Source organism: Myotis brandtii, unplaced genomic scaffold (assembly GCF_000412655.1).
Source record: "Myotis brandtii unplaced genomic scaffold, ASM41265v1 scaffold157, whole genome shotgun sequence".
NCBI classification, from domain to species: Eukaryota; Metazoa; Chordata; class Mammalia; order Chiroptera; family Vespertilionidae; genus Myotis; species Myotis brandtii.
The window spans coordinates 3,438,960-3,453,077 of record NW_005355708.1 but is presented as its reverse complement, the minus strand read 5'-3'; the positions used below and the strand labels follow the sequence as shown (position 1 = coordinate 3,453,077).

Here is a 14,118-nt window from a genome sequence, read left to right as displayed (position 1 = left end):
AAAGCAAAGGACTGAATCCAAGAATACTCTATCCAGCAAGGCTATCATTCAAAATTGAAGGGGAAATAAGAAGCTTCACAGACAAAAAAAGGCTAAGGGAGTTTAACACCACCAAGCCGGCAATGCAGGAAATGCTAAAAGCACTGGTGTAAAAGAAGAAATAAAAAGCTAAGAAAGAAAACAGGCACAGAAAATAGAAATGGCTACAAACAAGTACCTTTCAATAATAACTTTAAACATAAATGGACTAAATGCCCCAATCAAAAGACATCGAGTGGCTGAATGGATAAAAAAAACATGACCCATATATTTGCTCTCTATAAGAGACCCACCTCAGAAGAAGGGACTCACACAGGCTGAAAGTGAAGGGATGGAAAAATATCTTTCAGGCAAATGTAAATGAAAAAAAGCTGGGGTAGCACTACTTATATCTGACAAAATAGACCTCAAAGTGAAGGCCATAACAAAAGATAAGGAAGGCCACTTCATAATACTAAAGGGATCAATACAACAAGAAGATATAATCCTGATAAACATTTATGCACCCCATGCAGGAGCACCCAAATACATAAAAATACTCCTGGAAGATATCAAAGAGAGATCAACAACAATACGATCACAGTAGGGGACTTTAATACACCACTAACATCACTGGATAAATCCTCTAGACAAACAGTCAGCAAAGAAGCAGCAATCCTAAATGACTCACTAGATCAGATGGACTTAATAGACATCTTCAGAACACTTCACCCCAAAGCCGCGGAATATACATTCCACTCAAGTGCTCATGGGACAGATTCAAAAATAGACCACATATTGGGTCACAAGCAAAGTCTCCCCAAATTCAAGAAGATTGAAATCATACCAAGCATCTTCTCAGACCGCGATGGCATAATATTAGAAATAAACTACAATAAAAACAACCCAAAATACTCAAACACTTGGAAGCTGAATAGCATGTTATTAAATATTGATTGGGTTACCAATGAGATCAAAGAAGAAATTAAAAACATCCTGGAAACTAATGACAATGAAAACACAACAATCCAAAACCTATGGGACACAATGAAAGCAGTCCTGAGAGGGAAGTTTATAGCTCTACAGGCCTACCTCAAAAAACAAGAAAAAATGGTAGTAAATCATCTAACTCTACAACTCAAAGAATTAGAAAGAGAGCAACAAGAAAACCCCAGAGTGAGCAGAAGGAAGGAGATAATAAAGATTAGAGCAGAAATAAATGACATAGAGACCAAAAAAACAATACAGAAAATCAATGAAACCAAGAGCTGGTTCTTTGAAAGGATAAACAAGATCGACAAACCTCTAGCCAGGCTCACCAAAAAGCAAAGAGAGAGGACCCAAATAAACAAAATCAGAAACGATAGAGGCGAAATAACAACAGACCCCACAGAAATACAAATGATTGTTAAAAAATACTATGGACAGCTCTACTCCAACAAACTAGACAACCTGGAGGAAATGGACAAATTCCTAGAAAAATACAACATTCCAGCACTCAATCAGGAAGAATCTAAAAATCTCAATAGGCCAATAACTATGGAAGAAATTGAAGCAGTCATCAAAAAGCTTCCAGCAAACAAAAGCCCAGGACCAGACGGCTTCACAGGGGAGTTTTACCAAACATTCAAGGAAGAACTAAAACCTATCCTCCTCAGACTACTACAAAAAATTCAAGAGGAAGGAACACTTCCAAGCTCATTCTATGAAGCCAGCATCACCCTAATACCAAAACCAGGTAAAGACAACACAATGAAAGAGAATTACAGGCCAATATCCCTCATGAACATAGATGCCAAAATCCTCAACAAAATCTTAGCAAATCGGATCCAGCAGTACATCAGAAAGATCATACACCATGACCAAGTAGGATTTATCCCAGGGATGCAAGGATGGTACAATATACGCAAATCAATAAACGTGATACATCACATAAACAAATTGAAAGAAAAAAACCACATGGTCATATCAATTGATGCAGAAAAAGCATTTGACAAAATCCAACACCCATTTTTGATAAAAACTCTCAGCAAGGTGGGAATAGAAGGATCATACCTCAACATAATAAAAGCCATATATGACAAACCCACAGCCAACATCATACTCAATGGACAAAAACTAACACCATTTCCCCTAAAAACAGGAACAAGACAGGGATGCCCACTCTCACCACTCCTGTTCAACATAGTACTGGAAGTATTAGCCATTGCAATTAGACAAGAAGAAGAAATAAAAGGCATCCAAATTGGAAAAGAGGAAGTAAAACTGTCCTTATTTGCAGACGACATGATATTATACATACAAAACCCTAGAGACTCCATCAAAAAACTACTAGACTTAATACATGAATTTGGCAAAGTAGCAGGATACAAAATTAATGCCAAGAAATCTGAGGCATTTCTATACACCAATAGTGAACTTTCAGAAAGAGAGATTATAAAAACAATCCCATTTACCATCGCACCAAAAAAATTAAGCTACCTAGGAATAAACTTAACTAAAGAGGTAAAAGACCTCTACTCAGAAAACTACAGGACGTTGAAAAAAGAGATAGAGGAAGACATAAACAGATGGAAGAACATACCGTGTTCATGGATTGGTAGAATCAACATCATTAAAATGTCCATACTACCCAAAGCAATCTATAAATTCAACGCACTTCCCATTAAAATACCAACGGCATACTTCACAGATCTAGAACGAACTCTCCAAAAATTCATCTGGAATAAAAAAAGACCCCGAATAGCTGCAGCAATCCTGAGAAAGAACAAAGTAGGTGGGATCTCAATACCAGATATCAAGCTGTATTACAAAGCCACTGTTCTCAAAACTGCCTGGTACTGGCACAAGAACAGACATATAGATCAATGGAATAGAATAGAGAGCCCAGAAATCAGCCCCAACCAATACGCTCAATTAATATTTGACAAAGGAGGCAAGAACATACAATGGAGCCAAGATAGTCTCTTCAATAAATGGTGCTGGGAAAATTGGACAGATACATGCAAGAAAATGAAACTAGACCACCAACTTACACCATACACAAGAATAAACTCAAAATGGATAAAGGACTTAAATGTACGACAGGAAACCATAAAAATTCTAGAAGAATCCAAAGGCAACAAAATCTCAGACATATGCCAAAGCAATTTCTTCACTGATACAGCTCCTAGGGCAGTTGAAACTAAAGAGAAAATGAACAAATGGGACTACATCAAAATAAAAAGCTTCTGCACAGCAAAAGAAACCATCAACAAAACAACAAGAAAACCCACTGCGTGGGAAAACATATTTGCCAACGTCATATCTGATAAGGGCCTAATCTCCAAAATTTATAGGGAACTCATACAACTTAACAAAAAGAAGATAAACAATCCAATCAAAAAATGGGCAAAGGATCTAAATAGACACCTTTCAAAAGAGGACATTCAGAAAGCCAAGAGACATATGAAAACATGCTCAAAGTCACTAATCATCCGAGAGATGCAAATCAAAACAACAATGAGGTACCATCTCACACCTGTCAGAATGGCTATCATCAACAAATCAACAAACGACAAGTGCTGGAGAGGATGTGGAGAAAAAGGAACACTTGTGCACTGCTGGTGGGAATGCAGACTGGTGCAGCCACTATGGAAGACAGTATGGAGTTTCCTCAAAAAACTGGAAATGGAACTCCCATTTGACCCTGTGATCCCACTTCTAGGAATATATCCCAAGAAACCAGAAACACCAATCAGAAAGGATATGTGCACCCATATGTTCATAGCAGCACAATTCACCATAGCTAAGATCTGGAAACAGCCTAAGTGCCCATCAGTAGATGAATGGATTAGAAAACTGTGGTACATCTACACGATGGAATACTATGCTGCTGTAAAAAAGAAGGAACTCTTACAATTTGCAACGGCATGGATGGAGCTGGAGAGCATTATGCTAAGTGAAATAAGCCAGTCAATGAAGGAAAAATACCACATGATCTCACTCATTCATGGATAATAAAGACCATTACAAACTTTTGAACAATAATAGATACAGAGGCAGAGCTGCCTCAAACTGATTGTCAAACTGCAGTGGGAAGGCCAGAGAGGGTTGGGGGGCAGAAGGGAGGGGAGTAAGAGATCAACCGAAGGACTTGTATGCATGCATATAAGCAAAACCAATGGACATAAGACACTGGGGGATAGGGGAGGCCAGGGGATTGTCAAGGGCGGAGATAAAAAAGGACACATATATAATACCCTTTGTAATACTTTGAGCAATAAAAAAATTTAAAAAAATAAAAAAATATATAAAAAAAGATAAAATTATGAAAGACACTGGACATCAGGAAGCAGAGATTGATCTCTTACAGATAGTAAATAAATGACGTGAGTCCTATGATGGCTCCACATTCCTTGAGTTTCTAGGCCACAGCTTAGAGAGGCAGAGCCCAGGCAAAGACCAGCAGTCTCACTACTAGTATGTAGAGGAGAGGAAGCTAAGACACTGTGGAGAACAAGGTAGGTAAAGTTCTGAGAATGGGGGTTTAATGGGGGGGATGAGGACACATTTGTAATACCTTAACTAATAAAGAATTTTAAAAAAAACTGTTGATGACCAGAAATTAGAATAGATGCTTATAGATTACATATATTTTTCCTCCTAATTTAGATAAATTAAGTGTCGCTTTATGGAATTCTTAGTAGAGAGTTGGAGAAGTTGCTTCTAGTTTTAACTAAGCTGGTTACAGTATTTGCATAATGTCACGGAGATCTTTGGGGTTATTTCTTTTTCAGTAAAAAGAAAATACAGATGGTTTCCAGGTTTCCTTCTGTTAAATATTTTATGTTGAGAAAAAATGTAGCCACTTTTCAAGAAAGACCGGGTAGAAATAGGGAGGGGGAAAGAGGCAGATTTTGAAGAGGATCCATATCTAAGGCAGGGAAACTTTAAATATGTTAGACTCTCATCTTAATGTATTTTACCAAGGGCAAATTTAAACTACTGTCTCAGAATCGTACATTACATGTATAAAATACGTGTTCAAAAGAAACATACTTACAACAAAGTAGACCAAAGACCAAATGCCACTATTTTTTCTCCCCTTGCGAAAAATGAACGAAATTACATACGTAAAGAAAACAAGGGATGGTACAGAACCAATAGCACATGGGATCTGCAATAAACAGAAGTGCTGCATTTTAGTTAAAGACAAATGTAATCTAAGAAAACATTTAAGATTCAAAACATCAGCACAGCACCAGGTCTTATAGTTATTAATAATTTATGACCATGTGAATATCAATGAAAACAGTTTGCATTTTCAAAGTTTCTAACCATGTCATACAATGATAATTTGCTGGATGAATATTGTAACTTACTTCCACATTGTGAATTAAATCGTTAAACATAGATTCTTGGAAGCTTAAAATAACATCCAATAAATATATTAGAAGGAACATCAGCCAGTATAGTGGGACGTCCACCAACGCCTGCCCAAACCAGTAAGCGGAAGGGAAGAGCCCGGAGATCCGAAGCTGGGACCACACTTTGTTCTGAGCGGGAGACAGCAAAAATACAGATGCTATTTCAACTTGAGGTTTAAGAAAATGTGGATTATGCAAGAGAATCCCAGTTTCTCGACACCCTCACAAACTCTGTATTGTCAGTCATTTTAACATGTATTCATTTTATTTGGTGTGTAAAGAAATCTCATTGGGGTTATTTTCTGGGTTACACATGATATTACCCATCTTTTAATAGAAGCATTTTCCATCTACATATCTTCTTTGGTAAGGTATCTGCTTTATTTTAATATTTTGCCCATCTTTGAAATTAGGTTATCTTCTATTACTGGGGTGTAAGAACTCTTTATATTGCTGACACAAATCTTTTGTTATATATGTGCATTGTGAATATTTCTTTCCCAGCCTACAGCTTTTTATTTGCTTCTTGGTGATTTACAAAGAAGAAAAGGTTTGAACTTTGATGAAGGTCAAGATAACATTTTTTTGGTATGGTCTATGCTTCCTTTGTCCCAACTAGGAAATATTGTCTACCAGAAGACCTATGACTCATTTCAAAATAATTTTGTGTACAGTGAGAATTGAGTGTCGAGAACATGTTTTTCATAACAGTATCAAGTTTTTTCCATACAATTTTCTGAAAAGACTAACCTTACCCCATTTGAATTCCCTGGCAGTTTTATTGAAAATCCGTTGATGATATATGTGTGGGTTTATATCTGAAATGTCTATTCCATTTCATATATTTATATGATTATCCTTACTTAATACAACACATTTTTATTTACTATCACTGTAGTAAGCCTTGCAATCAGAAGCATAAATCTTCCAATTTTGTTTTTCTTTTTCAAAGTTATTTTATTTTCAGTTATTTGCATACTCATATAAATTTTGGAATCATTCTGTAGACTCTATTTATTTATCTATGCATTTATATTTCCACTTATAAAACTTCCTTTTATCTTTACAACTTAAGATTTTTGTCTGAATTGGCTGCTCAAGCAAATGTGTATAAATCTCCTCTTGAAAAATCCTGTAATTATATTACCTTCAACATATGATCATACAAAGTAAGGGAAGTTTCAGTTACTCATTGTTACCTTATAATCATCGATGCTGCTCATGGCAATGTAAGGAGCATAACTGGATGACAAAAACACCAAGAACACGTAAGACATCGTGAATAACAATGGAATCTCCACGTCCTTTTGAAAAGGCAAAGAATATAATGAGTTGCATGAACAAATTTGAATTTTTTTTATTGTTTTATTGCTTAAAGTATTACAAAGGGTATTACATATGTGTCCTTTTTTTTCCCCGCCCTTGACAATCCCCTGGCCTCCCCTACCCCCCGTCTCTTATGCTCCCCTCCCTTCTGCCCCCCAACCCTCTCTGGCCTTCCCACTGCAGTTTGACAATCAGTTTGAGGCAGCTCTGCCTCTGTATCTATTATTGTTCAAAAGTTTGTAATGGTCTTTATTATCCATGAATGAGTGAGATCATGTGGTATTTTTCCTTCATTGACTGGCTTATTTCACTTAGCATAATGCTCTCCAGCTCCATCCATGCCGTTGCAAATTGTAAGAGTTCCTTCTTTTTTACAGCAGCATAGTATTCCATCGTGTAGATGTACCACAGTTTTCTAATCCATTCATCTACTGATGGGCACTTAGGCTGTTTCCAGATCTTAGCTATGGTGAATTGTGCTGCTATGAACATATGGGTGCATATATCCTTTCTGATTGGTGTTTCTGGTTTCTTGGGATATATTCCTAGAAGTGGGATCACAGGGTCAAATGGGAGTTCCATTTCCAGTTTTTTGAGGAAACTCCATACTGTCTTCCATAGTGGCTGCACCAGTCTGCATTCCCACCAGCAGTGCACAAGTGTTCCTTTTTCTCCACATCCTCTCCAGCACTTGTCGTTTGTTGATTTGTTGATGATAGCCATTCTGACAGGTGTGAGATGGTACCTCATTGTTGTTTTGATTTGCATCTCTCGGATGATTAGTGACTTTGAGCATGTTTTCATATGTCTCTTGGCTTTCTGAATGTCCTCTTTTGAAAGGTGTCTATTTAGATCCTTTGCCCATTTTTTGATTGGATTGTTTATCTTCTTTTTGTTAAGTTGTATGAGTTCCCTATAAATTTTGGAGATTAGGCCCTTATCAGATATGACGTTGGCAAATATGTTTTCCCATGCAGTGGGTTTTCTTGTTGTTTTGTTGATGGTTTCTTTTGCTGTGCAGAAGCTTTTTATTTTGATGTAGTCCCATTTGTTCATTTTCTCTTTAGTTTCAAGTGCCCTAGGAGCTGTATCAGTGAAGAAATTGCTTTGGCATATGTCTGAGATTTTGTTGCCTTTGGATTCTTCTAGAATTTTTATGGTTTCCTGTCGTACATTTAAGTCCTTTATCCATTTTGAGTTTATTCTTGTGTATGGTGTAAGTTGGTGGTCTAGTTTCATTTTCTTGCATATATCTGTCCAATTTTCCCAACACCATTTATTGAAGAGACTATCTTGGCTCCATTGTATGTTCTTGCCTCCTTTGTCAAATATTAATTGAGCATAAACAGACTATGTATAACCCTGCCTTACTTCTCTTTTATTACCAAACTCTTGAATATCTATCCAGTCTGGAAGCTTGATTTTTGGCTTGAAACCCTCATGTATGAATAAGGAAAGTGCCAGTCACAGAACTGCAGGATTTGACTTTCTTTCTTCACGTTCTCTTAAAAATATAGTTTGTTAGTTCTATTTACATTAAAAAAATCGAAGCTTGAAAAATTACATTGATTTATCAAAGCCACAGAACTTGCATGAATCTAAACACTAATTTACCCTGCAGATTTTACTCAATAAAAATAAAATCCCAGCCACCCAGGAGATGCCTGATGAGGGAGTCATAGAGTACATACTCACCAGCAAAGACGTACTTTGCCCAGTTTGAATACGTGCTGATGGTCTAACTATTCTAAGCAGCCCATTACTAACAATATCCATAAGAACTGGGAAGCAATTCAGTCTCTTGGTATTGCATGCTAATGAAAATGTGTAATTCTAAAATAAAAAACGCAAGGTTATAAATTCTCAGAGATCTTCATTTTTTCCCTAAAGAAATAAAAATTCAATACTTTAATTAAAAACCATGTTTTAAAAACAGTGTTAAATAATCTGAACAAAAACAAACATTGTGTTAAATAAGCCGAAACATGCATATAGGTGGTATCTGGCTTTCAGGACACCAGGTGTCTGGCTTACAGTAAAATCAAATATTATTGTTTAAGATTAAAACAGAAGTTTCAGCATATATGTATTAGAAAATCCTTGGGAGGAAATACATACTTTTCGGACTTAAATATGTTCTTGACAGTGGGTATTGTATGGTATTTATTTTGCTAATACACACAGTGTGGGGTAGACAGTGACTGATATATGAATTATTTATCATACAAATGACTATGATTAACTAAGTAATGAAAGAAGTACCCCTGTATTTGTTTTTCATTTTGTTTCCTAAATTGAAGGCCGGAGTATATTGATAGTTTATTAGCTTTGCACACCTGTAGGATAATTTCTTAAATGGAGACCAGCATACCTTGTCGTGACCAGACACTATAATGGCTCCATTATAAGATGGATCGTCTATGCCATTTCTATTTCCAGATGCATCCACTTCCAAAGCTATGTTCTGAAGCTCCACGGAATGTATAAAGTCATCAATGCTTGCCCCTAAATTGTAGTTTAATGTATTAGGTATCTCAAAACAAAGAAAATCAACGTCAACTAGTGCAGTGAAATGAAAATTAATGACCTTATGCAATATTTACTGTAATATGGACTGTTAGGATATCTTTCCACATAATAACATGCCTGCTACTGTGAATTTATAAATCTACTCACTTTGATGGATTTTACTTTATAATATATTTATTCACTATGATCACTGTTATATGGTGCATATGTAATAGATTTTTTTCCAAGAAGATTTCATTGAGTAGCTATACCAATATGGTTTTAATGACATAGATAATCTCTACTAATTAATCACCAAATTGGCTAAATCTCACTTCACTCTCACTAGATTGTTAATTGATTTTCAAAATGTTTCTTGATACAGGAAGACAACTTGTTGAATGGCTATATAAAGAGCTCCATAAACCTTCTCCCCAGAAAAACAACCATAACTTGTAAAAATTACTAAAAAACCCCAACAAGATGAAATTTTTTATTATCTTAAAGATATACAGAAAATGAAAAGAGAAATTTATTTAAGAAAAATCTACTAAATCTGTGTAAGAACACTAAGAAACTGTGACAAAGACCTATACCTTCACAACTCTTTCTTGATCAGCATAACAAAAGCTCCCCTCTGAATGGGTTAGAGAAGGGTTCAGGGGATTCTACCTCCTCAAACCCAGTCTATAGTGTCTTCCAGGGAGGAACTGTTATGAGGATGATTGAAAACCACTTCTCCATAAATTAGAGCGTCTCCCTTATGGGTAAGAAGAGAACTCCAGATCTCTCAGCCCCCCATTTCTGGTGGTCTCAAGATCTTGCTACATGAAGCTGGAGGGAATGGGAAAGTTTGGTGGCCTGACCCTCCCAAGAAGATAACTGGAAATCTATTGAAGTTGCATCCCTTCCTCACACCACACACAAAAATGAACTCAAAATCTATCACAGACTCAAAATGTAAGAACTAAAAGTATAAGAGCCTTAGAAGAAAATACAGGAGTAAATGTTTGTGATCTTGCATTAGGCACAGCCTACTTAAATATATCATCAAAAGCACAGGGAAGGGGAAAAATAAGTTGGACTTCATAAAAACTAAAACATTATGCCTCAAAGGATACCAATAACAAAGTGAAAAGATAATCTACAGGATGAAATAAGATATTTGCAAGACATTTACAGTTGATTCTTATTATTCACAGTAGTTATGTACTTACTTCTATAAAGTCACTAGAAAGTTATCATAAACACTAAATTAGTGAATACTGGGTCAGTGCTTATAGGGAAAACACAGGTTTAGGTCTCTGTAAGCCTCTGGTCTATAACCAACCAGTGCATTATTTTATTTTATGTATGTTTCTGTATATTCATTGTTGATTCATTAACCTTGATCTCCCAGCCAACAGCACTATAATGCATGCCTGAACAAAACTAACCTAACACACATATTTTCTTTGTAAGGTACATCACAGCCTTCTTTACTTAGGAATATAAAATAGCACTTCAGCACTACAATTAGGGGTATATTATTTATTTTTTAATAATTTGTTTTTTTATGTATAGAAATTAGAATCCTCACAAAATGCTAGTGCAAATGTAAATTAATGCAGTCACTTAAAAAAATAGTTTGACAGTTCCTTAAAAGATAAAATATAATCACTATATAACACAACAATTCTACTCCAGGTTTATATCCGAAAGAAATGAGTAAAATCACATTCACTTAAAAGCTAGTACATGGATGTTTATAGCAGCATTATTCATAATTGCAAATTATTGAAAAAACCAATCAAAATACACCCCTCTGATGAATAATAAAATGTGGTATATCTATTCAATAGAACATTATTCAACAATTTAAAAAATGAAGTATTGACACATGTTACAACATAGATGAACTTTGAAAACATTCTAAGTGAAAAAAGTCAGTCACAAAAGATCATACATATAGTGTATGGACCTACTCCTATTAAATGTCTAGAGTAGCAAATCCATAGAAATAGAAAATAAATTTGTGATTGATCAGAGCTGCGGGCATAGTGAATAAAAATAATTACTAATGATATGGGATTACTTTTTGAGATGACAATATTCTAAAATGAATTGTATTGAAGATTATATGATTCTGTGAATACACTAACAGCCATTAAACTGTACATTTTAAATGAATAAATATGGCATTTGAATTATATCTTAAGCAATTAAAATGTGTTTTGGGGTATAAAGATTTTTATTTTGCAAAATGTCATCAGATCATTTATTTTTCCTTGACAAATACTTTCTTAATTCCTGTTCTATTTTGGGATTGTATATTCATCATCCCCAACCTTCATAAATTGTTTTGAACACCTGCTGAAGAAGCAAAAAGCTCATTTTTTTCTCTCATGTTTATGTTGTCTAAATAATGCTCTGAACAGTGAATGTATTGGAGAAGAATTATTCACCACATTATTACCTGTATTATTGATGATTAATAATTGAGTGAGAGGATCATGTGGTGGTTGTCCAGGAGCAAGGAAGTATAAATGGGGAGAAAGTTCCCATGTGTAACTGACATCATACATAGTTAAGAAGATGTAGTCCCACAGAACAGAGAAAACTCCAATTCCTAGAATCAATAGCCTACACAGAAGAAAATTGCCAGTGTGAATGCATCGTCATGTCCTAACCTTTTAAAATGATCTAGGCAGATTCTAATTGAATGAGATCAGTAAATTATGAAAACTAAACATATAGCCCTCTGACTCAGTTACTGAGTACCCTGTCCTTTTCCTACCTCTAAGTTAGAGATGATAAATTGTACATTTATCCTTTTGTTCATTTCTCTGGTTCCTCTCTGGCATGAGCCACCCTGTACACTATCATGGGACATGTGTCCTTTAACTCTGTGTCTAGATTCTGCCTCTTCCTAGAATTCCAGTGTGGTGTTTATTCACCAACACTTTATACTCAATTTTCTTCATGGCCAATCCTCTTCACTTAGTCCTGTGATGATTGCATGGTTTCTTGAATCTCCAGGCTCAAATTTTCAATTATTTTTTACTCTTTATTTTCCTGTGCTCTCCATTTTAAATAAGTTGAAAATTTTTTATTATATTTTCATGATATCTTATTTTGTAAACTTTCTTCATTTTTAATTTCTAATTTTATGAAATATCCTGTTGCAATTCTTGCTAAAGGAATGGCGTCTCTTGAGGCACCGTTATATGGTATTGCCAGATTTAGCTTAAAGATTTTGTTAAATCATGCTCATCTCCTAGTCAAATATTCTCAATGAATTCTCATTACTTATTTATTTAGCAAGTACTTATTGAGATTCTATTATGTGCCAACCCAACTATTTCCTTGATGCTTAATCAACATATTCATAGACAAGGCACATAATTTGATTGATAGCCAAAATCCCATGGACACCAGGGTTCTACTGAGAGGTGACATGATTATTAGGAGCAGCGATGGTACCCATTATGCACACAGTATGTATGGAGAGTGAGCTACCATCACTTAAGAGGGCTGGAGGGAAGTTAGGACATCTAGGTTAGAGCAAGTAGGACATAATGGGAGAGTCAGGACTGCTAGGGCTATGTCAGTAGCATGACTAGATAACAACTAAAATGAGACATTGGCATATGGACACTGGAAATAAGGTCTACATCCCAATGTTTCTGTCATCTGCCATAGAAAATCTAAAGGAGAGCAAATAGTCTAGCAGGTTTGACTCAGTTAATGGAGAGTCAGCCCACAGACTAAAGGGCCCCGGGTTCCATTCTGGTCAATTGCATGTACCTCGGTTGCAAGCTTGATTCCTGGTTGGGGAGAGTGCCAGAGGCAACCAATTGATGTGTCTCTCTCACATTGATGTTTCTCTCTCTCTCTGTCTCTCCTACTCCCTTTCATTCTCTCTAAAATCAATAGAAACATATCCTCAGGTGAGGATTAACAAAAACACACACCAAAAAAAACACCCCAAAATAAATAAAGGATAGCAAATATTACACAAAAACTTACATTAATTGAACTCTTCCCCTAAAATTGGCTCTAAGATCATATAAATTCCACTTGCTAGTCAGCTAGTAGATAAAAACTAGGCCCATGAACTAGATTGAGTTTTATACTTTATCCAGTTTTGCAGATGCAAACATTTATTTTTATATTTGTTTGTTTTTCTTGTTTTTAGGCCTTAGTATTTTTTAATGCATCGACTGACCAAAAGCTTTGGCACTCTGATACTCACAGTGATAAAAGAGATTTTCTTTCATGCTTTAGCTTTAATAAGCGGACCCTTGCAATTGCACAGATTTGCTGTCTCCACAGAGCCATGCCACCTAGTCTTTCCTTCATCTCACTAAGTGAAGAGAGAAGTTGTTCCATCTCACAAAGTGTTTCTGTTTCTTCAGCTCCTTCTGCGTGTACTTCCCCAGATGTGGCAATACCTGCCAAACACAAAATAAGTAATGCATAAAAAGCCCACTTCAGAGGGGGAGAAAAAATGGCGGAGGTATAGACGGATGTGTCCAGTGCCTTGTCCAGGAGCTGTTAGGGTGAGCAACTGAAGCGGGTAACATACAGCCCAAATAAGCAGAGGATATTCAGCTGAGAGACAGTTTGCAGCCGGGAAAGTTGGTGGAATCCTGGAGAAAGCGGATGGTGGTTAGACTGCGGCTGAAATCTCTCCCAGAGCGCCGGCTCAGCCGCGGAGACCGCGCCATCTTGAGTGGCTGTTTTTTGGAAACGTATACTGTACACCCAAAGACCCGGCATCCAGAGATCAGCTGCTAACCTGGAAACACCAGATCTGGGACAGCACGACTATGTGGAGTCCTGCTTCTCATGGAAAGCAGATCCAAGCAACAGCAGC

At 36.2% G+C, this 14,118-nt stretch overlaps 1 protein-coding gene across 1 annotated transcript in view; it reads right to left on the bottom strand.

Annotated features, from left to right (window-relative positions):
• LOC102264195 (ATP-binding cassette sub-family A member 8) overlaps positions 1 to 14,118 on the bottom strand; it is a 90,935-nt gene that overhangs the window by 43,382 nt on the left and 33,435 nt on the right. Inside the window, exons 20-26 of the mRNA XM_014536207.1 lie at positions 13,495 to 13,693; positions 11,716 to 11,882; positions 9,124 to 9,257; positions 8,448 to 8,585; positions 6,626 to 6,730; positions 5,382 to 5,555; positions 5,063 to 5,176 (exon numbers count right to left, since the gene is read on the bottom strand). Of these exons, the coding sequence (XP_014391693.1) occupies positions 5,063 to 5,176; positions 5,382 to 5,555; positions 6,626 to 6,730; positions 8,448 to 8,585; positions 9,124 to 9,257; positions 11,716 to 11,882; positions 13,495 to 13,693 (1,031 nt within the window). The remainder of the gene's footprint in view (positions 1 to 5,062; positions 5,177 to 5,381; positions 5,556 to 6,625; positions 6,731 to 8,447; positions 8,586 to 9,123; positions 9,258 to 11,715; positions 11,883 to 13,494; positions 13,694 to 14,118) is intronic.